The 24,650-nt window shown below is 40.3% G+C and overlaps 1 protein-coding gene across 4 annotated transcripts in view; it reads left to right on the forward strand.

Annotated features, from left to right (window-relative positions):
• The window catches only part of ITGA9 (integrin subunit alpha 9), a 217,531-nt gene that overhangs the window by 94,797 nt on the left and 98,084 nt on the right, over positions 1-24,650 (forward strand). For all 4 annotated transcript variants that reach the window (XM_066992239.1, XM_048075533.2, XM_066992240.1 and 1 more), the window contains exon 16: positions 14,822-14,977. In XM_066992239.1, coding sequence (XP_066848340.1) covers positions 14,822-14,977 — 156 coding nt within the window. The remainder of the gene's footprint in view (positions 1-14,821; positions 14,978-24,650) is intronic.

A 24,650-nucleotide genomic window follows, 5' to 3' on the forward strand; every position in this document is an offset into this window, starting at 1 on the left:
GGCAGTTAAAGGAGTGGAAAAGTCAATTGAGGCTATTTCTACATAACGGAAAGGGTTTTCTTCTCAGAGGCGTTGGAAAATCTTGCTGGAGGTGGATACCTACTACTGTAACATGATCTTTATTTTTCCCTTTTTGTTTCCTTTTTAAATGTCAGATGCTGAGAGAAGTCTCTTCTTTACTGATGGATAGTGGTAAAAACAGGGTTTTGTGGAAAGAGAATTCCACCTACTCTAAACAGAAAGAAAACCTAAAAATCATTTTATTTTTAACAGAATAGACAAAGCGAAGTATAAGCCTTTTCTTTTTATCCTGTTGCTTGTGATGTCTCATTTTATTCTTCCCTGCCTGCCTGAGGTCTTTTAAAAAGGAGTCAGATCACCTGTGGGCGGTTGTAAATCATTTGTCATCTAGGTTTAAACACCTACTGTGTTGCATGGTTGCTTTTTAAAGGGTGGTTTTCCATTCTTAGTTTAAAAATAAATAAATCTTTGTTTCTATTGAGCTGTACTACTGCAGTGAGTCTAGGGTATAAATTTGTCTTCATGCTCTTATTTGTGGCTTTTTTCATCCTTTCAGATTATGGAGATGTTAAGCTATCACATTTGAAATCAATCTGGATGGTAAGGAAACAGAGAGTAGTTGTTCAAGCACTTGCATTTATCTTTACAGAGCAAAGGAAAAGGGCAGTGCATTTTTAGAGGTTTCTCAATTCACGTCAGTTCTGATGTTGCTCTCAAAGATAAAGCATTTCTGAAATATTGCCTGGCTATTCCATGGGATCCATAACGGGGGTATGAGTACTTGTGGGACAGCAGCTGTACTGTTTACTCTCAGAATTTATGTGGAAGACTCTTCCTCTGTGATTATAGCCTCTTCAGAATAAAGTTGTGATGCATTAATGAAATAAATCTTAGCCATAGTGTTGGCCCATTATTTGATGGTGGTAATAAAACTGTTCATACACAGAAGGCAGAAGTGTTTTGTTAAATACTTAAGCATTTTGAAAGGAGAACAGTGCATTTATTTCATTAAGATTATGCTCTGTTTTTAATGCATTTGTAAATATGGACAGAGTCAAATAATGTTTACCAGAAATAAACACATTAAAATGGTCTGGAGACTCAAGAATTCCAAAGACTGGCTGAAGAGCTCTCTGGCTCCATATTGTCAACTTTTGCTAATTCTTGCAATGCAAGGGAGTTTCCAGCAAGCATTAAGGGTGCTAAAGTGTCAGTATACCAAAAAAGGATAGGAAAGCTGATCTCAGGGGCTACAGATAGACATCACCGTACAAGCAATATAATGGAAATAACAAAATATTGTGTAATTGGTCAAAAATTTTAAAGGAAAAAATGCATTTCTTTTAAAAATAATAACGAAGTTGCTTGGTGAACGTGTAGTATGTGTTCAGGGGCTTGCAATTTTTCTTAGTGTTTTAGCCACAATTATTTTTTAAAAAAGAGTACAAGATGTGTATATATAAAAGTTAGTTGGACAGAAGACTGATCTAAAAAGGAGATGTCAGTGTAGGGGTAAGTGGGGTTGTTTCTACTGACATTCTTCAGGGCTCGATAGAAAGCTCAATATCAGTATAATCATTAAGGATTTGAAAATAAATAGAAAATGATTTCTAGACTTTGCACATAATACAAAAATAGTTGGCTAAAAGGGAGAACGGGGAATTCTTTGTAAAGTGTTTTGGATCAGCTGCTAAACTGAGCCAGTTGAGCAAAATGTATTCCAGCAGAGCGAAGTGTGAGGTCATATATCCAGGAATGAGGAATGTGGGTCCCACCTAGCGAGGGGGAAGGGGCTCGTCTCCTGGAAGGCAGGGTCTCTGACAATGATTTCAGGGTCAGAGCAGACCAGTAATTTAAGATGACTTCTCAGCAGGATGATTGGCAGAAAGGAGTAATGAGTTCTTTGGGTATATAAGCAGAGAGAACGGTACCTTGGCGTGATTCTTCATGAGTATGGACTATTGCTCAGGCTACTGCTAGACGTGTTTTGCAATCACTGATACAATGCTTTCCATTTAGGAAAGGTTGTAAGCAACATAAGAAGGCATTCAGGCATCAAAGGGAAGGCCTTGCTTAGAAATCTGAACTGGTCACAGCATTTATTTTAATGAAGGCCAAGAGACACCTAAGAAGGTGCACAGTAAAGGGCTCTCTAGTCTAGCAGAGAAAAGCATGACAAAAACCTGTGACTGAAAGGTGATGCCACATGCATTTATGGAAGCCAGACCCTCAGCTGTTTAAGTTCAATAGGGATTACTATAGGATCCAACTATATGCATTTCTGGAAAATGTGCTGTAACTAAACAAATGATTTCATGCAGTGGAGGGTTAACAAATGAAATGTAATGTCTGGCATACACAAGTAGGCCAACTAAATGATGCAGTCTATTACTGCCTCTTGGGATCATTTATTTTTACAAAAAGGAGAATTTCAAGGAGCATCATTAGCATCACAGTGTTTGTTTTTAAGAATTTCCTGTTGATAAAATAGGGACAAATTATAGCAGAGCAATATCGGTTTCTGTGTACAGGATTTCTGAAGCAGTACTAAAGCAGAAATACGAACAAAATCCCATAGCCAGTAGGACTTAAAGGGAAAAAAAGATGTAGTTTATGTCTGGGATAGAAAATATAATTTCTTAACAAGTAAAGTACAAATTGAGATAAACATGACCCGCTGGTGCCAGTGGGTATATATTCTACATGTTTACAGCATAGGTCTGTACCTATTCCATGCTGCTGGTCCAAGTCTAGGCACAACCATGCAAAATGAGTTGGTGCTTGAGCAGGCTGTACTAGGAGTCTGCACATTTCTGACCTGTGACTGTTTCATGAAAGACTGTCTTGAATCAGACCACTGAAGCTTCCTACACAGATACTTTTACATTTTCTTCTTTGTTCTTTAGCTATTACTAAACTTACAGAGGTTGCTGTCGGTGACTTTCAGGACTTGGTATGTGCTGCTTGTATGGTCAGAAAGCTTTGCCATCCTGGTCAGTGGCTTTGGTTTCCTTTTCTTCTCCCTCTCCCCTTCCCTTTGTCTTTTCCCATGCTCTGTGTCACACTTCTGATGCACTTGCAGCTCTCTCCAAGTGCTCCCTGGCCTCTGCAGTTGCTCCTTGTGCTATCTGATGTTTTTTCCCCTGACATGCTTACTGTTCTCTGATCTGCTCTTACTTCGGCCCTGTGTCCCAGCCAATTTGGAAATGATTAAACCCTGGAAAAAATATGTTCCAAAAGTTCACGCAGTAAGAAAATTCAAGGAAGGCTTCACTCCTTAAAATGAAACCTCAGCTTTTAACTAGTTTCATAGCTATGGCAAGTTTATTTTTGTGCTGTTGGTGCTGTGTACAAGGCTGCTTCTGAGTCCAGTGCTACTGAGCATGTGATCTTTGAAAGCAGAGTTACTGAAGGGCAGCAATGCCGTGCTATGTATTCCCAAACTGGAGGGCTTCGGAGAGCTCTCTTTCCCTTTGGCGCTGGAAATGAAGGGATGAAGCAGTACCTTCGTTGGCTCGTGATGTACAAACCACCAAGCCTCCAACAGTTTGATTGTTGCTGAAATATAGCACAAGTTATTTCTGCTCCTTGGGTGCTGGCTGCTACCACCAGTATGTGCTTTGAGGTGTACTGTGAGCGGTTCACAGATGAAGGTGTTGGAAAGTTAGACAACGTTGCTGCCTTTGGAATTGTGCTTTTTTTGTCTTATAAAGAAATTTCAGCCTCTCTCCATTCTGGCATTTATGTGCAGGTCTGTGACTGAGCCTGATGGGCTGAACGCAACAAAATCAGCTCTTGGTGTGAGATTTGCTGGCTTTGCCTCTGTTAGGTAAGAGGAAGCTGTTTCACATGAGAATGAAGTGGACAGACCAAGCTTACTTTATGGGTTTATAATACAAGATAATATCTAGTGCAGATAACCTTGTTTTTTTGTTATTTACTCCTTCTGAAAACAAACCCCAAAAAAGCCATCCCCAAGCCTACCAAACCCTTCTACCTCTGATAACTCTGGTGCTTATTTCTCGCCGAAAATAATCATAATTGTGGTTCATAATCGTTCAGCCCTCTCCCCATGAATCTGTGTGTGTTCAACTGGCGTTGCCTGTGGTTGGGCAGGGGCTGACTCAGGCCTTTCTCAGCCTGCTGGCATCTCTTCCTTTGCCTCACACTACAGCATGATCCAGTTATTACTCTACCTTTGTTACATATCATCTAAGGTAGTCTTCTGCGTACGCCATAAGTTTCTGTTGCCCCATCTTGTGGAGGCGAGCGACAGGGCCTTGAGGAAGTGTCGCTGACAGAACTCTTGTCTCAGCAGGTAACGTGTAAAATAATCAAAAGTAGGCAAATGCCAGCTGCAGATGTGTGAAGTGGCAATACATAAACTTAATCATCTTTGGTTAAAACCTTATTACGGTAAACACAGTACTGCAGCTGTAGAGGGCTGTTTTTTCCATTTCCCATGAATGCACCTCCAGCTTCAGAGCAGAGCTCTCAGCTTTGATCTGGGGAACTGTACAATTAGCACTTATTTGTGGAAACATCGGCCTTGTTTATTTTTAAAGCCAGCGGAACTCAGAGGGAAAGTTTTTGTTTTTCCTCGGTTCCCCTGAGAAAGTCTCGTTCATCCCAGCTCCTGTCCACAGGTTTCAACAATCGCCTTTTGTGGTTGCGCGGCATCCTCGGGCCCAGGCAGCCGATCATATCCATGTACATGGTGGCTGGGTGGGAGGCTGCTGGATCTGCCTCTTCATTGATGGTCTGGGACCCTACAGAGAGGAGGGTGTGAGAGTGGTGTTTGAATGATCAGAGGGGAGTGGGAGAAGAGGAACTAGTAAAAAAGTAGGGATTAATTGCGGATGCTTGACCCCTGGCGGTGTTCAAGGCCAGGCTGGATGGGGCTTTGGGCAACCTGGTCTGGTGGGAGGTGTCCCTGCCCGTGGCAGGGGGGTTGGAACTGGATGGTCTTTAAGGTCCCTTCCAACCCAAACCATTCTGTGAGATGGCACAGGGGCAAGGTGTTTCTGAGGTGGTCATCAGCGTGCTGAGACTTTGGTGTGTGCAGGATGGGAGAGCTGGGAGCTAATGAAGCAGCCTTGGAGTCTTGTAATGCTTGTGCCACGTAATGGATAACTTTTGTTCAACTCTTCCCATCAACATTACTTGTTTAATAATAAAAATTCCTAGTAATTAATAATTGGGATAATTAGGTTAAGTTACAGAATAGTGAATGGGGATTTCTCATCCTTGGAGATTTCATTGTTTCCAGTACAATAAGGTTCCCTCACCCTCTTCAGATATCACTGCTCTTGTGTACATGCTGAGGCTGTAACACGGGAGTAAAGAGCTCAGACTGTGGATCCCGTTTTCAGAAGCCCACCTAGAGACTTTAAGGAGTTTTGTCCGTTTGTCTGTTTTTCACAGCATTTCTGTCATATGTTTTCATGTAGTTGGAGCAGTGCAGGTAGTTGTGTGATTAACTTTCCTATTGAGTTGTATTACATGTTTAAATATTCACATTAGTAAAACAAACAGAAGCGTTGAAATAATCAAATTCACTTCTTAGTTTAATTTAAAAGCATGAATTTATTAATGATGTCAAGATGCAGTATGAGACTGAATGCTTTCTTTTTCATTTCTGTTTACATGTTTATGCATATGCACACACATGCAAGCACCATAATAGTAATTAAGCAAGTTGCTAGCATTTTTGCTAATCTGATTGGCCTGGAATGTTCTCTTGTTCTCATTGGTTTCTTGCTTTTTTTTTGAAGTTTAATTTTGTTTTTAGATGAAATATTCTGGGTTCATCAGAATGAAAGCACTTAAATATAGAGATTTGTTTGAGAATTCATAGGAGAAATAGCCCCAGGTGAAAATGAATCAATGTCAGAGTTTTTTGGTTTTGAACAACTTTCAGTTTGTAATTGCACGCTTATTATAGATTGATTGTATTAAAAGCTGAAATAACAATACTACATAAAACAGTCTTGTGTAATGATATGCTCAAGATCCAGGTTTGAAATATGAGCCAAAATATTTTAAAATGGTTTAGAGGAAATTCTGTTTCATGTTTGTGGTGTGGGCTTTTTTGTTTGTTTTGTTTGCTTTGGAGCTTGTTTTAATGCACTCCATGAGGGAGAGCAATGTAAGAGTTGTCATAACTATCAAGACAACAAATCTTCTGTAGCTGATTTTGTATGTCTGTGTGAAAAATAAGACCAGAAATTGTGCAAGGTCATATTGGAGTAGTCACTCTTATATATAATGTATAGATAAATAGATACGGCTATATATATGTGTGTATGTAAAAACACCTGTGCTCGTGCATACTGTACAAGTATATGCACGTGTGTGTGCATGCACGCACATAAACTATATTAGCAGCAGGCCATTTTCTTAGGGTTTTGAAAACACTGCTAAGTTCTTGGAGGTCTCCTGCTCTAGACTTCAGAGGAGTGTTGTTTACATTTTTAAACAACATAGACAATCACAGCACTTTTTCCTTTTGCCCATATTGATTTGAAATTCTGCTCTCAAGACGACTAGACTAATAAATACTGCCTCTTTCATTTAATAGTGGAAGAATAGACGTTGATCATATTTCCTCCCAGGACCCTATCATGGAGTTATACATTATCCCATGACTGAAAGATGGATTCATATTTTTGTGCATAAGTACCTCCAGATTTCTTAACTAAATTGTTCTCCTCTCAATGGTATGTCAAAAGAAAGTAAATTAGCACCATACTTCTTATGCATGCAGCCTGTTTCTCTGATGCAGGCAGGCAGGGTGAGTAGTGTATTGCTTTCTTTGCAAGACTTTAAGGACCATTTCTGTCAGCTCTTTCATCTGAATTAAAATGCTGTCAGTAAAAATGTTGATGATAACCTTCTTTCTATCTTCTTTTGCTGAAGATGATTTTTCTTTCGTTCAATCCTGACACAATGCTACTAATCTAGTCTTTTAGTTGTTTCGTGTAGGAAACTGGGCTTAAGTAGAACGTTTCTGTGTCCCTTAGTGTTTTTATAAACCTTTGTTGATGCTTTTCGACACAACAGTTGTTGAAAGAATCTCAACAGCATAGTGTCAGGCCTTCAAATCTAGTCTACTTTAAATGAAGCATTCATTAAAATATTTGTTCCATCACTATTAATATTAAAATATTTGTTCCATCGCTATTGTGATGTTCTGTAGTCATCCAGATTTTCAGTTTTCTGCCCTGACTCTCTGAACTTCCAGCAGAAATGCAGCCACCTAGACTATTGGAGATACCAGGCTTAGAACCGAGGGGACCTTTGCCAGGTGGTACAGACCCATGCTTTTCTCAATCAAATCTGCTTCAGTTCTAGTTCAGTTCAGCCCATAGATGTTTGATCTACTCATAATAATGTATCTCCCAGTGACTTACTAGATATGAGAGATGTATGAGAGTGTGAGATACAGTGCACCCTAAGACCCAGATCCAAGAAAGTGTATGGATCTTCTCTCAGTTTGCATAAAACTGTTAGATGCTTTCTCCCTTTGAGTAAGTGTAGGTACCTGCAAATGGGAACAGGCATTGAGAGTCTGCCACATTGTGGGGTGGTCAGTGGGAAATGCTGAGGAGTGTGTCCTATGTCCTCGTCCTCCCTATGCTCCTGTGTCCTCTACAGAGCTTTAGGAGGAACCTTTTGATTACTTACCCATTCCCTCTTGGAATTAAAGGTGCTTCTGCCCTTTCTTTCAACAGTCGGGAGAAAATCCATCTGGAGAGTGAGAGAATGAGAGAGAGGTGGCTTTTTCTTACAGACCAGTTTATACGTGGCAGGTTGAGCTCAGGGAAAGGCTGAAGCACATAGTGTCTTGGAGCATCCCCCAGCCAGCAGCCATCACCTGTGGGACTGCTCCGTGCATTCAGTCTGAGCTGCTGCCCTCAGTGAAAGGGGTGCAGGATCAGCAAGAAGGGCTCATAATCTCTGTGAGCTGTGGTTTTGGGAATCAGCTGGGAGGGTGAGTTCTCAACCACAGTCCTTGTCTCTGAGGACAGTTTGCATGTTAGATTTTGCACTGAAAATTTGTTGGATGACATACACTCAGCTGGTTTTACCTCTAGCCAGATGTATACCGTAAGAAAGTGAACAAGCTATGGACATCCCAACTTTTAGCAGACTTGTTACCGTATTCTATGGCCCAGGTGCCAAAGCTCTTGGACTTCTCAAACAGCTTCATACCGAGACCTCTGTGTTTAGCCTTTCCATCAGTGTTGGAGGGACATGCTGTATAAAGACAAAACAGGTAGTTGGATTAACTCAAATTCTGGACTCTGTGTGTTTTAAGACAGTGTTAAAGGAAATCTCTTTAAGGCCTGGTTTTGATAAAATGTCATATCAGCAGAATATGAAATGTGGTAAATCCAGTGGAAAAGACAAGTATACTATAGGGTTACATATGTGCAGGAGGAGTCTGGATTTAATTATTGTCTCAATTCAGTATGTATTTCACTACTGAAATATATTATACTTTAAGAAAGAGTAAAATAAATATTTTAATTGCTTCCCCGGTTATTTCTTCTTGGATTCTCTTTGTGAAATGAAGACCTGAACTTGGGTGAGAATTGAACTCATCAGCTCTCAGCATTTTTTCTAGTTGCTTATATTTCAGTGCTGTTGATATTGCAGGTAGCTGTTTTTACGTTACAAGGATAGCTGTGGCCAGCCTGGTATGAGGCAAAAAGCTGGGTGTCTGAGCTATGTTTTCTCCTTTACTCTGTTTCCATATTAAATAGAATAAAATTAGAAAAGAAAGATCAAGAGTGAACCTTAAAAGAGAGAAAGAAATGGGTGATTTGAAAAACAAAAGACAAAAGAACCCCACCCTGGAACTTTTAGACACAATGAAAGACACAACATTAAACTGTATGGTTAGGGTGTGGGGAAAAGAAAACAACACCAAAACTGTAAAACCATATTGTCATAATGTGTTTTATAGTATTGAGCTGGAAAATCAAGGTCTGAGCTCAGTAATGAGTTACATTGTGCTTGGGTTGCATGTGATGACTTCTGTCACTGATTACCGTGAAAGATCATCAGTAATATATTATTGTTAAGTCTCTGTAACCTCTGACATGGAGTATTGAGGCCACTGATTGCAGTCTCTCGCATGCTGACATCGATAATAGCTTTATCACTCCCGGGCTGATAGCAGGAAGCCAGACACACAGGGATGAGGAGCACTTAGTTAAACTCAGAGTGAGCTTCTACCCAGCTGGAGTTGGGACTCCCAGCCCTTCCCTCACCATCTCAGGGTGTCCCTCCCATGCACACAGGCTCCTGGGCGCCTGGTGTTTGTTTAGGACTCCATTCCCTCAAGATCTGCTATTTTCTCCACTACAGCATCTTTCCCATTATCAGTGTTTGAAGCAAGGGTTGCTGACCTGATGGAAACAGTTGTTTGCCAGATGAACACATTTGGGATGAGGACAAAGGAAGCACTCCCATTCCTTCAAACAGTAAATAATGCCGGAGTGTGCAACACCCTGCAAGTCCTTTGCTCTTTTTTGCTTCTCTAAACTTTGGGATTCTCCAGAAGCCTTGTAATGTTTGAAGTTTAGCAACAAAGACTGTTTGCCTTCTTGTTGAATTGTAGCTGTCACAAGATCTTAAAAGAAAACAGAAGCACAGATTATTGAAATGTTAGGCCTCTGATTGCTTTCATATGCTATTAATTTGACAAAAATTCACCAATAATGTTTTAAATGAGCTTTTACCAACCAAATAATCTTCCAGTTTTGTCTCCCCACTGGAACGGACTTAGCAGTTGTATTTTTTCCCGTTAGACTACAGAACTGTCTAAAATGTGTGTGTGCGTGTTTATATGTTATGTGCAGAATGGAAACTCTTCTAGATGACTTTGGCATGACTGTGTTTTGTCTGCTCTTGCAGTGGGGAGATACAAATGCTAAAATCACACCAATCTGAAAAAAATAATTTCAAGCCTTAGAATGTCTTGATCAAAGTAAATACAGATGAGAGGGAGAGGAAGGCTCTCCTGGGGACGGAGGTGTTTTTTTCTGTTGCATAGGATTAGTAGGAGGTTGAAGGTAGTAACTTGCACCATGTGTTAAGAATTGGTGCTGTGAGGGGTCTAAGCTTGTCTGTAGTTTAGATTTGCAGTAAGTGTTGCAAAGAACAGGGCAAACAAGTTAAGTTGCTTCTTGCTCATTTTCAGGTACGGGAACGAGACCTATGCATTCATTTGTCTGAAATGAATGCAAGTTTGTCTCCCAGTTTGTACTGAATTGAATGCACCAAAGTCTTTTATCCTGAATGACTTACAGTTCAGGGAGCGAGGCTGAGATAATAAGAGAAATTAATTCATTTTAAAGTCATACACTGTAATCTTATTGATTCATGAGCCATAATATATGAAATATCGGCTGCAGGTCTTAATAAACATATGATAAATTGTGGAAGTAGTTGGCTTTGGCTCTGAAGGCTGGTGGAGGTTTGAGTCATTTCTGAAACCACTGAGCAGGGAACTATTTATCCCTTGGCACCGAGCTGAGGACATACGTGGTAGTGACCTGCAAGCTGACTAAAGTGTTATGCCGGATTAGCATTAGCACCATGGCTTTATATGTTTTACAGCATTAATATCTTATCTATTAAACTAGGATTGTAAAATATATTTTGTGTGTTTTAGGCCTGTAAAAATGCTTATAGTCTATTATTAGTGCTTGTTTAAAACTTGAAATAAATATGTTTAGACTAGAAGTTTCAAGTTAAATGTTTTTAAAAGCCAGGTTCTCAAATTCATTCTTAGTCATCAAGCTAAACAAAGCTTAATTCTCAGAAGTACTGAAAAGCTGTTCTGAATTCACTGAAAGCTCTGAAATTTTGCATGGGTTGATGCCCTCCGGATCAAGCCAGAGAGTAGAAAAAAGGCCTGATAGAGCAGATAACTTTCCCGAAGGGAATAACAAGAGAAACACTCAAAAGATGTGAACAAGGACGAGAAGCAAGGGGCAACGATAGAAGTCATTGCTAATGGCAATATGTATTTCCTCATTCAATGCTATTGAAAATGACTTCATACTCACTTAATGGTTTGTTGCTATTAAAGGGCCACATTTCCTCCTTTATTCCTGCAGGACTCTTGCTGTGGATTGTAGAGAATATTTACATATCAATTTATTTCTCAGCCCATTGGCCATAATTAAAAATGGAATTTGGCACTCTTCAGAGCCCCTGCTGGAGACTTTCACCTTGTAGAAGAAAGGGGATTAGACGTGATGATTTATTGGGCTCATGTACAGTCCCCTGACTGTACTGTGGCATTGAGCCGAAAGAAAGCTGAAATGGTATACAGTCCTCTCTGGCAACTGCTCACACCATGAGCAGAGCAAATCCTATCCCTATAATAAAACCCTGTCCTGTTTCATCCAAATTTTCCTAAGTTTCTGATGTGTGTGGGCTTTTGGTAGCACAAAGTTAGTGTTGGAGAAGACAGTGTCTGCCTGACAAGGCAGGGTATGCCTCTGTGAGGCTGCAGTCTGTGTTTATGTTGTCACGGCGTGCCTTAAGCTGTGCCTACTAAAAAAAAAAAAAAGGCAGAAAACAATTTCCTAAAATCATCACGCTCTATTGTAGAGAGGGAATTGAAATCCTGTTCAGAATCACAGCTATGACATTTGATCAGTGCTCTGTGATTCTTTCTCAGGTTTTTAGGACCCCATAGGTACAGAAGCCAAACAGAAATGCAGTCATGAATCTGACAGTGGCTTGCTTACTTGCTTTTTTTTCTCTCCTGCGAAGCCAGACAAAAAAAAAAAGGAAAACGTATGTTGCTGTGCCCAGCTTCTACCACAGAATTAAAAAAAAAAAAAAAAGTGTATTTATTTGGGGTGATTGTTCTGGGAGAGTAGATGGCAAGCCAGCTCTTTGTTAGGGTGAGCTTTCAGGAGTCTTTTGAAACACCTCTAAGCAACTTACTACTTTCTTTGATGCTTTTAAGTGTGCTGTTTTTGGACTTGGAGTTCTTTGTCATCACTTGATAATAGTGAGGGAGAGCACCTTGATTAAAAAAAAAAAAAAAGCTTGTTTGTACCAAAACAACTTTTTCATCAACTCAGTGTAGTCATGCAATGTGCCTCAGAGGAAAAGATAGAAAGATCCAGACAAAGGAATACGTCTGGCAAGGGCTGTTTCCTCTGCAGAGAGTTTGCTGGTGGAAGGACGATGTGCTGGGACTGAAGTGTATTGATTTCTGCAAAGCCTTATTGCAAAAGTTTCTTATGTCCAGGATGAAATCTGGTCAGAAAGAGAAAAGGGGAAAAAATAAAACAAACAAAACCACCCTAGAGAAATGGCTTTTAGAACAGGCAAACTACATGGTGTAGCTGATGGGGAAACGTGCCTTACCTTTAGGTCCCTGGTCTAATTCAGGCACAGCAAAAACTTGCACCAGTTTAGTGACATCCAGGCTATACACATGTTATTTATTATTATTACTCACTGAACACTTGTTATAGGGTAGTTTCTGTCGATAATGGGAACTCCTCGAGTATTATGCTTGTTTTGATGTCCTCCAGACATCTTTTCCAGCTAACAGAGCTGTGCTGTCCATGTGCCGTGACTTGCCAGGGATGCTTTTTAACAGTTCAGAAGTGTCTTTAACATTTGACACTTCCTCGGCATAGTGAGGAAAGGTGAATGCATATAAAAGCTGCTTGTAGAAACCATTCCCCTTAGCAAATCTGCTTCAGTTGGGCCATGTAACTGAGAGAAAATACAACAAATACTTTCCTTGATTTGAAGAATTTTTCAGTCTGTCTCAAACCTGATTGTCATTGCATCTTTCAACTTTTAGAAATCAGGAATACTTCAGGAATACTTAAAGGTGGTCCATGTGCAGTGTCACCAGTACATGATCCAATTACTGGAAGCAGGTAGACTGTCCGAGAAAGAAAATGGGTGTATTTCCAACTTAAAATAATGCTTCTCCAGATTGCTTTTGGGCAAATATTCAGTATTTTCATTACGCACTCACTTCCCAGACAGTCTGTGGTATACCTGAGAGAGAGAACTGTCTTGTGTTTGTCTTAGGAAAAATCCCACATAATGTTGTCTTCGTGTTTTAAGATTGTGAGCAGAAGGGACTGAACATGTGGCAAAATTAATAACTGGGTAGGATTCATACTTGCATCCTTAATTAAAGACAAGTGGGTATGTGAAATACATTTCCCCAGGGCTGTGGTGGAGGAATATCCACACATGTAATTAATCTAGCTGCTGGAAGTCACAGTTTCACCACTAAAATGAAACAGAAAGAGACACCAGTGAACAATATGGGCACACTCCAACATTCATTGAAGTAAATGGGAAACTTGTCTTTTGACTTCAAAGGGCGTTGGACTGAACCCTGCAAGATCATACTAAAACACTTAAAAGTCATTAAGCATTTACTCTTGCCATACTGCAGTACCAGAGCTAGAAAAGCTATAGGTGGATTTTAATTTGACTCACTGCCTACAGTTTTAATTGCTCTGTGTTGACACAGTTGGCTGCATAGGGTTGGATTAGGTGGTGATTTGCCTGATGAATTGTTGTGTTTCACTGCTGCCTCATGGTATGCTTTTTATGGTCTTGTTTCTGTGTATGTGTAGTCTTCTCGTATGCTGATACAATCCTCACTGAAGTTATTACACGTGATTCTCTGGGAGAGCAAAACTAGTAGCTTCTGTGAATTTTAGCATTGGTATTTTCTAATCTCTCAGTGGCACAACTCCTACCCAAGGGAGTAGGAGTGGTAGAGGCTGAAGATGTTGATGTCTCATCCCTTTGAGGGATTCAAGGTGAAGTTGAGAGTTGGCCCATTTGAAGATTTGTTGTCCTTACTTATGGTATTTATCGCCTCAATCCGCATAGAATTTACACACAGTCTTTTAAGTAGCTGAAATTTAAGAGGGATGTTTGCCCATGAAAAGGTAGGATGTCTGCCAGTTCTATTTCCTGGTAAATTGGATTTTGGAAGTCAAGACTGAACAGAGCACAATGAGCACTTTATTTGTCTGATAGGATAAAAGAACAATGTGGCACCATTTATAGTACTTCTGGTGTGAAGCCTAGAACACAGTGATTAAAAGAAACTGAAAAACTTTCTTCCATATTTCCTGCAAATGTTACTGCTCTGAGGGTGGAGAAAGCTGTGAGTTTTCCTTTCAGAAACATGCTGGAAGATGGCTTTTCTTGGTCCTGCATGTCTGTGGCCTTAATTTTTATAGCTACATTTAACCATTCAATAATTTCATTAATACTGTGGGGAGCATGACAAAAAACAAAGGAAAAACACAAAAAACAAGGCCAGACGGTTTCATTTTTTTTTTTAAATGTGTGAAGCACAGTAGAGGTGACTTCAAAGTTGAGGATTGAGAAACCCCAGAGAAGACTTACTGTTTGCTTCCAAATTTTGCTGTACTAAAGGAAATACGTCCTAATTTATATATTTTTTAGAAAGTGTTTTGGTTTTATTGAAAAACACTTGGTTTGCAGGTGTGGCAAATGTGCCAATGACTTCAGTGGAACCAAGAGTACCAAAAGAGTAACTCATTTTTTGTTGGCTTTGTTTTGATCTTTCTTGTTTTGGTATAATGTGCTTTTTTCCTGTATGTCACTGAGCAGACCAAGGGGAACAGAGAAATCTGCTTCATGTCTGCAGTGTTGAATATAAGTTCCGCTTAAATTGTGTGTATAACTGTTGTGTATAAAAATCTGCTTGTTTGTATGTGAAGGTAATATCTCTGTCCACTTTCTTTTACAGAAAAGAGTCAAAGATGTCATATCTCCAATTGTATTTGAAGCTGCCTACAGTCTTGGGGAACATGTGCTAGAAAGAGGTAAAGAGGACAAGGAACTACCTCCTCTCAAGCCCGTTCTCCGCTGGAAGAAAGGACAAAAGATAGCACAAAGGAATCAGGTCAGGTTTGGACTATGTTATTGCCCTAGGCCCGTGGCATGCTCTAATCCTGAACTGACAGGAGAAGTGGATGTAAAAAATGATGGCAAAGCTTAGAGCCATTGTACCCAGTAGTCTTTTTGTATTGTCCCTACTGTTTCTGATGTCATTGCTCTTCCATGAGGTAGTAAAGAATTGTGCTGACAGGGTTGGGCAGCAAAAGGTGAGGTTACTTGCTTGTTTCAAACTGTTTGTGCTGGGCAGAAAGACATTGAATGAGGGAAAGGGTGAGAAAAGTGCTGCTCCTTCTGGTTTTTCCCTTTCTGAATGATGGAAGTCTTTCTCATGAAAGACTTAGCCCCAGCTTTTCTTTCAGGTCAAGGCTTTGTTAGCCTTGTAGGGACAGGGTTGGGTCCAGGAAGGGACACAGGGACTTTACCCACCTGCAGGAGGGAAGAATGATGGTTGGAATTAAGAATACCTTGCTTGGCCCACTGCCCTCTTTTCTTGAGGGCTCCTCACATCCAATCATGTGGCAGGGGAAACCCCTTCTGCTGTTGTTATTGCAGAAAATGCTTTACTGAAATAGTGATTCTGTTTCAGAAAAAAGTGAAGTGTAGGTACAGCAGTGTATAAATAGGATCTTGTTTTGCTCCTTTGCGTTTCAGAACAGTCTTTTTTAATTTTGGTCAGAACAAGAGAATTCATATAATTTTCAAACACTCATCATTTAGAGAGTGGGGATCCTTCTTTCCCCCAAAACATTCCCTTAGGAAATGAAGTGTACGTGGTTGGGCTGCCTGTCCGTTCATCTGTCTTGACCTCACTGGTATCTTTGGAAAATTTTGGGCCGTTTTGACAAGAGTTATCAAGACAGTGCTTATGAAGGTATTAAACATATTCAAGGTTCATGAAAGCAGGTCAAGGAGAGAGACCCCATTAGTGACCTTTCAAAAGGCTCCAGTTTGTGTGTGGTCCTTTTAGGTGCAGGACAGCCTGCCAAGGAAGGAGCCTGCAGGACAATTCCACCTCCTGCTGTGCCAGGACTGGAGCATCCAACCGTGAGGCTTGAGGCTCTGCAGGGAAATCAGACGACTGTGGCTTGCAAAACTTCTTCATTTGCAGAATCACGGGATAATTTAGCCTAGAAAAGACCTTTGGAGATCCAGTTCCTTGCTCAAAGAAGAGCCAACATAAAAGTTAGATCAAGTTTCTTGGGGTTGTATCCAGTCAAGTTTGATTTCCAAAGCATACTTATAGAGTTACGATTTGGTATAGCTTCTGAATAGGAAACGTTTTTTTTTCCTTTAAGCTCTGAAAAGTTTGTCTGGAATTTTAGGCTTTTTACAGTGGATTGTTAAATCTATTTTTTTTTTTTAACCTTGGGAAGTTTGATATATAAAGAGATGCTTGCATCATCATCTGTAGCATTGCTTTCTGATGCTGCTCGTAAGGATATTCTGTTGCACTGAAACCTACAGGTCCCTAAATACTACTCAAAAAAACAAACAAACAAACAAAAAAACAAAAACAAAAACAAAAAAATGTCATATACCCAAGTGTTTGGAATTGCATTTTGCTGTAATTCTTGTACTTAGAGAACTGAGTATTTAAGTTTATGTTTAAGTGAATGAATGACAAGGGAATCGAATAATAACTTATTTTTATGAAGAGGGATGGTGTGTCTCTTAAGTACCTGAATGTTGCATTGTTGCAAACACACAACAGGAATTTGTAGAGAACTTTGGAACCTGTGCAGTGTGATGGAAACTGAATGTTACATGAACTAAACTGGTTGGACACTTTACCCACTGGCTTTAAACTCCAAAGGTCACATCTTGCCCTGCAGGCATACTCTCAGATCAATATTAAAATACCTAAATACTGAGATTATAAAGCAGAAACAAAAATATGTTGGGAATTTCCCTGACTTGTTTTCTTGTGTAATTTGGATGAGAGGGAGCCAGTTTAACAATCCCTTTCCATTTGCTTTCCAGATGTTCACTTAGCTTAGTAAGAAAAGGATTTTGACATGGGGTGTGCCTGCAAGTGTGCTTTCAGCTAAGGAAGTGGGCAGAGCTTCGCATTCAGCGTAGCAGTCATGGTGACAAAGCCCTGGCTGAGTAGCCTCGAGGCACTGTGACAGGATCCTCAAAGACCGATTTCATGGAAAAATCGGGGCTTAGTGTTCTCTCTTAGGATACTTGTCATCTTGCAAGCAGAATTGTTTTTAAAGGCCAAGAGGAATAGTAGGAAACAAAGTTTATGTAACAAAGGACTTGCATTTTCAAAGAATATAACGATTCTGGAGAGATGTTACGTTTTGGAAATCCAACTCAGAAAAGATCTAGTAGGTTCTGTTTTCAGAAGATCCAACTCCCTCTGAATATCAGCTCCAGATAACGTTGAGATAAGTACTTAGCAGGAGAAGCACAGGTACCACATTTAGCTTGTGAAAACAGCAAGATTTCAAAAGGGTAGAGGCAGATGGACAAGTATAGTATTAATGCTAGTACTGAAGTCTTTAAATGTAGCTAGTGGTGTGTGATTTCAGAAGTCTTAGATCCTGTTGATCCAGTGAGAAGTGGCATTTTGAAGCTGGAAATGTTGCATCTGTTGCTTCAAGGTACCTGTTGTTACAGGTTGATGCTTTGCTGATAAGCTCAGGTGGCTAACTTCTGCGAATGAAAGTGGCAGAAGATGATGGAAATAATGAACAGCTGATGAAATGGGAGGGAGCTGTAACTGGGCAGGAGAGGGGGAGACTTCCATCTGTCAATATCCTGCTTCAGGTCTGTTAGACCCACTTGAAAAGCCACACATCTTGCAAACATGCAGGCTTCATAGTCACTTGGATATGATTTTATTTAAGCTAAAGTGATGTCAAAGCTGAAATGATTGCTTCAGTGGATTTTAGTTTGTTTTTCATGACCCAGATGTTCCCTGCACGTGTGCATGACTTCCCTCAAGGAGAATTACAGCACTGTGGTTCACAAACAAGCAGGTAGGAAAAAGTATGAAGTAACCTCTTGATGTAAGAATTAAAGGTTATATTGAACATACAAAGTTCTTCATGGTGCTTTGCACCAATGCATTAAGGAGTCAGCTTGGAAACAGTTCATAGGCACCCACCAGTGGGAAGGTGTATCCCTTACTGGTGGCATAACCACTGAAGAGGATTATGTTGGGTATTCATTCTTTAAATCAGTTCTTTAAATCATTACGTTGTATGTGAGAAAACTGTCTTGTACTAATTGATTAGACCAAAACAGAGCTAGAGTTAGTAAAGGATTGCATTGATGTGGTTTTCATTCAGAATGCCTTAACTTATTTAACTTATTGATCGTGTTTATTTTAAAATAATGCAACTTCTACTGTAAGGCAGTGCAAAAAGATGCTTGTATTTAAAAACAAACATACCTATGACTACTCAGGGAGGGGAGCCTCCTTTTCCTAAATGATCTGGCCTTAAGGCAATCAGAATATGATAAATAGTTTAAACTTCTGAGTAATTTGAGGAAAAGGATCTTCACAGAAATTTCCTAATGAGCATGATGCTATTGTGGGACTTCATGCATTGGCTTTTTTTTTTTCTAAGCAAAGAGGCTCTCCTAGTTCAAAATAATGTAACTACACTGGTCCAGGATACAGCAACAGTTGATTTCTCACTAACTTAGTCATTTTCTAGAGTTCTTGTATATGCTTACCAGAAACTATGGTTGCTATAGCTTGGTGTAATCATTTGTGGTAGCAAAAGCAAATTCTTACGGGCTATGTGTACATGTCTATTGATAGATGCCTTGGCAACTTTTGTACAATTATTGGGTGGAGACTGGTTATGTGGAGAAGATTACAGCCTTCCAAGTTGTCAGTGGCTAGCCAGCTCAGTTTTGTTCAAACAGAAAATCTCTGATGGATCAAGGTTGGGTGGAGAAACAAAGATTTTACTTTTTGAGTGTGTATTATGAACTTTAAAACTTCCCACCCTGAGGATGACTTTCCATTAACTTCCTCATTGCCTTCCAAATCCAGTTGCTACCTCCGTCCACTGGAAAAAATTAATAAATTTTCTTACTTCAGGGAAATTAATGTGTATTTAGAACATGGTTTGGCTTCGTTCATTGTAAGTGGTTTGTACTATAACATTTATTTTTGTATACCCACTGTATAAATACATGTCAACCAGGAAAGACAAAGATCTCCTGCCAAATACAGCGGGGATTTGTTCTGGTAGTATCCAGTAATGTATCTTAGAGTTTAAAATGTGGTATGCTAGAATTCTGTCTGTTTTGAATACTGTAATAAAATCACCTGCTGTTGTGTGGATGGAGACACCATTTTGTTATAGGAAAATATTCTCAGTAGATTTAATTGCGTCAGCGTCTTCAGGATTTTGGGAATGGTCTGTCATAAAACTGCTTATAAGAGACAGAAAATGTTTAGGACGTTCTGTTCCCAGCTATGTCAGACTTCCAGTGAGAGTCTGGGTACGGTGCTGCATCTCTGGGTGTCTGAGGCTGCACGTCTCTGGGACAGGCTTCACGTTTTTAAACCAAAGCGCTATTTTTGGAAATACATGTTTGAAAAGTATTTGGACATAAACTAGCTTACTCGACAGGTATGAGAAAGCATAGGAGTATTTTTTATGAAGCTGAATTATGAACACCTGTAGTAATTTTGGCTTGCTGTGTTAATAATGGCACTCTCTGTTTTTTTAAAACATCCCCCCAATCAATATCTCACACTGAGCACAAGGCAGTGACAGATCTACACAGGTTGAAATGTAGTGTTCATCCACACAGCGTGATCCAGGTTTGCCAGTGGCACCTTCTTCAAAGCACAGAGATGCCACCATGCCTGCTTAAGTCAGGTCTCCACCAGCAAACTGAACTGTGCCTGGTGCGTTTCTAGGTGTTGGAGTGACATCTTTATCCTGATAGGCTGCCGGAGTGGCTCTTGCCGTGGTTTCAACCTGTGCCAGCTACTGCAAACCATTCCCAGGCATGGGTCAGCTGCTAGGATGCTCCAAGGGTCTTTCCCTGTCTTGGAGGCCAGGGCAGTTTAAGTTACTGGTACAGCTGAAGCCTCAGAAGCTTCATGTACTTGTCTGGAGCTGGATCTGTGGGAAGGGTGGCGATCAAATATTTTATACCCAGGCATATAGGAGATTTCTGGGAGACTGCAGGAGTCAGCCAAATTGCTGTGTTCCAGGTGAAACTTCTTGCCACTAAGCTCCCTTTCCTCCCTGGACAGGGCAAGCTCCCACATTCCCTTCTGCCTTTATTCTTGCAGAGATCTGCCGTGTGCCACTCTTCCTACTTTATCGCTGTTCTTTTTCCATCAGGCAGGGTGGGATTGCTGAAAATGATGCTTTCCACTCCTCCCTCTGCCATCCTTTTGGTAGTGTCAGTCTTTTGCTCTAGACAAGTTTGGTCAGAGTCAGTGCTGAACTGGCAGGGACCGGGTGCTGTTCATGCCAGGAAATCTGGAAAGGACCCACCCTGAGCATACACTGGATTAGGCTGAGTATTGCGTTCGTCTGCTCTTTTTTTTTTTTTTTTTTTTTTTGTTGAATGGCAATAATGAGGAAGGATTTACAAGTCTGGAAGAGATTCAGCGCTGAGTGAGAACAGCAGGTATCCAGATGTATTGTACCTCTGAAATGTTTGTAATTAGCAAACTTGCTGAAGTAAGAATTAGTGGAAATCAGTGCCTCTGGTATGCATGTTTCTATATGCTTGTTCTTAAGCAATGAAAGGCTTGGCCAGTAATTGTCCAACTTGTTTATAGTCCTGCTTAGAGGCAGAGGCAAAACATCAGAGCTGGGAATGCATAAGACATGGTTTAGATCTCGTGGGCTTCCTGAAGAACAACAGCCAATATGACATGCACATGTGTGTGCGTACAGATATGTGCACCTGCATGTGTAAGCTGTGCTTGTCTGCCAGGGAGAGTCAGACTGCAAGGTGATCTTGTCTGAGGTGGTAGGACATGAGTTATCCAATTTAGTTTATGTGTTCTTCAAATAAATAGGTAGGAAAGTGAGAGATGATCACATGAACATTTGCAAGCTGAACCCTAACTTGAATTCCTGTTGGGTAATTTCTGCAGTTCCATGTAACTGCATGAACTTCATTTCCAAGCTACTCTGTGGATGGAGAATTGTAAGTGTAAGAGGGGACAGTTTCTACTTGTGTTGAGCTGTTAAAGAAAATCCTAATATACTTTAAAAGCCACACAGACAGATGACAGGCTTCATTAGCTCTCTTGATATTGTTTCAGGAGTTATATGAAGGGTCAGTAGAATTTAATTGGAATACCTAACATCTGGAGAGCAGATAATACGATAGTATTAGCTCGTTCAGTTCAGAGTACCTCAGTGCCACAAAATCCTTGTCAGTTCAGTGTAGCAGTCATAAAAACAAAACCACTGAAGTGCAGGTGAATTTTTAGGAGAGAACTTTCACACATCCTTGTGGGTCTAAAGGAGCTACAGGTAGACATAAATTGCTTATCTGATTATTCTTAAGCTTTGTGTTTCTAGCCATCAAAACAGTTGCCACATATAAATATATATATTTATTTATCATTGTTATTATGCTCTTATATTTCAAATCACGCTATTGTATGATGAGCAGCAATGGTTTTGACTCCTATGTTAAAATGTTTAAGTATGGAAGCATCCTTGGTGAAAGATTCATCTTATACAGTTTCAGTTTTGATGGTAGAAATAAGGACATTTAGGGTAGAAAATGTTCTCAAATATCATTAAAAACGCTCCTGAGATGAAACAATTGAATTATTCTGTAGTCATCCAAAATAAATGGAAGACCATTTAAGATGAGACAGGAAAATATATTGAGAAATGTGCTACAGAAATCCATCCTATAGTGGTATTGGGAGATGGAACAATTAACCCGGTATGTCTTTCTCATCTTTGTTCTATGGATTTATAAGGTCTGAAATCTTGTATAATGAGAACACTTCTTGGATGATTAAACTGTTAATGATTTCAAAAAGAAAAAAAAAATGCCTCAGCCTGAAAAATGAGTGAGTCAGACTAGAAATCTAATAAAGCTCTGAAAGGCTTTGGGAGGTGTATTTCTATTGCCACCAATTGTAATTCTTCACCCCAGGAGAATACGAGGCCAAACGATTGCATTGTTAAATCCACTTACTGCTGTGAGGAATAACTAATACATATGCTTATTAATTTATGTTTGCATTCAATTGCTAACAGGTTTCATGCCTGATCTTTTCTAAATGGCTGATTTCATTTGGGAGTTCCTGTTCCTCTCGAAAAACACTTGAGTGTTTTTTCCCCTTTTTATCTTGGTGCTCCAGCCCGATTTTCAACACGTTCTGAAAGGTATAAATAGCAGGATAGAGCTGAAATAGGGGAGAAATTAATGCATTTGACCTTAGATGGCTTGACAAGTGTCAATGCACTAGTCGTGAGCCTTAGGCCCAGAGTCTTCCACTCTTCAGAATGGATGAATTTCCTTGTAGCCTTCCCCAGCTGGAGAGGTTCCACGTGTCATGAACCCTTATTAGTGTAATAAAATAATTACTACCATTCAGTTCCTGTTTTCTTATACTAATGCACTGTGAGTACCTGTTTTTTATGTGGGAAAGCGTGCTCTGATGAAGTCTACGTGGAGCTGAGGGAGCTTCCTGGCTAACCTGAGTCCCCTGCACCATGTGGTGCCAAGGTGGCTGCTCTTTGGTTTCATGGTTCAGATTTTGGCTAAGATTCTTCTCAACTCTTACAGCTTAGCTCCCCTGGTATTCCTGCCTTCGTCCTGTGTTTGCTCTGCCAGTTGTTGGAGGTGTTGTGGAAATCGTATGTTCTTAGTTTAGCCGGCGCATCTGATGAAATCCTGGAGAGCTTTTCAGAGTATTAATTGCATTTCTAGCAGGAATGTAACTCTGCTTTTTTGCACTTGGCTTAGCAGGATATTTGAATGGATCACTTCCATGAGTAGTATAGTGAAGTATTGGATGTCTGGGGGGAGCCAGTAACTATTTGTCTGCGGTCAATAGATCTGCAGGTAATAGCTTTATTTTGCAGGCAGATGGAAAACTTAAAGACAAAATGTAGGTCTAAAATCAGGCTCCTATATCTGGTTAAGCATATTAATATCCACGTGACTGATTTGTAAAGCTATAAAATAGGAAATAGTTCCTGGATAAGGCAGTGAGATTTGCTTACTGCTCAGTACTTTTGAAAATCAGATCACATATCCATGTCCTTAAATATAGAGCTAGGAACTGAACTTCACCATGTAACATGCTGTCCCGGTTCCAGTTAGGACAGAGTTAATTTTCCTTCTAGTAGCTGGTAGGGTGCTACGTTTTGGATTAGGATGAGAAGAGCGCTGATAACGTGCTGATGTTTTAATTGTTGCAGAGCAGTGCTTACACCAGGCCAAGGACTTTTCGGCTTCTCGCTCTGTCCTGCCAGCGGGCAGGCTGGGGGTGCAGCAGGAGCTGGGAGGGGACAGACCCAGGACAGCTGACCCAAACTGGCCAAAGGGGTATTCCATACCATCTGGCGTCATGCTAAACAATATATAGGGGTGGCTGGACTGGGTGGGGGGGCCGACTGCTCGGGGATAGGCTGGGCATCGGTCAGTGGGTGGTGAGCAATTGCATTGTGCATCACTTGTTTCATACACATTATTAGTAGTAGTACTATTATTATTATTATTATTATTATCCTGTCTTAATAAACTGTCCTTATCTCAACTCACAGGCTTCACTTTCCCGTTTCTCTCCCCCATTCCAGAGAGGGAGGGGGGAGGGTGAGTGAACGGCTGTGTGGTGTTTAGCTGCCAGCCGGGTTAAACCACAACACATGCTAATAGGCATAGCATCAGGATCTGAAAAGTAAAAAAAAAAAATAAAAAAAAAAAAAAAAAGACTGGCAAGCCCTCTTATTCTTAGCAGTGCTTTTGTGTTACTACTGTGATGTGGTTTCTAAGGAATCCCTGCACATACTATAGGGTATGGTGACAATTTACAGGAAATCAGTGTAGAGACTGGAATGCTGTATTCTTAATCCAGATTACTGTGCATAATCTGTGTTCTGTTGAAGTATGTGGCACAGTTTGTGAATTTAAATGGATGGATCCTTGAGTTTCCGAAGGCCAGTTCTGCCACTTTGTAAGAGAGACAGTTTGAACTTTTCGTGGACTGATGTATGAAGAAGTAGTTAAAGACCTGATCTAGAGTGAAATCTCTTATCCAAACCATAAAGCAATGTGTTTTCAGTGTTCTTTTGAAAATCCCAGTTCTCCCCCTTCTCTTCAAGTGCTGACCTTCAGCTGTCACTTTCCTTTATCTCAGAGAAGATGGGCACAACTCTTACAGAACACAATATTGGCAACCTCTCAACGTCTTGATTGCACATTTTGGCTAAGACCTGAAATTTCTACTGCTTCTCTGAATTCTGGGGGGTTGAATGTCTTGAAATACTTTTTTCTTTGTTTATTGGATGATTTCCAGTACTTTCTGTGGGCAGGAGTGCCATAAACACAGGTTTTTTCACTTTTCTCTGTTTCCTGTTCTCTTCCCTACACCCAGAAACATAGATGTTTAATTTTAGATAGCCATTTAAAGAAACTGAAGCAATTTCGCAAATCAGGTTTGAAACCCTGGATTGCCTTCCTCTGAGCAGAGAGCACTGACCATT

The sequence above is a fragment of the Anser cygnoides genome, chromosome 2 (genome assembly GCF_040182565.1).
Source record: "Anser cygnoides isolate HZ-2024a breed goose chromosome 2, Taihu_goose_T2T_genome, whole genome shotgun sequence".
Lineage (NCBI taxonomy): Eukaryota > Metazoa > Chordata > Aves > Anseriformes > Anatidae > Anser > Anser cygnoides.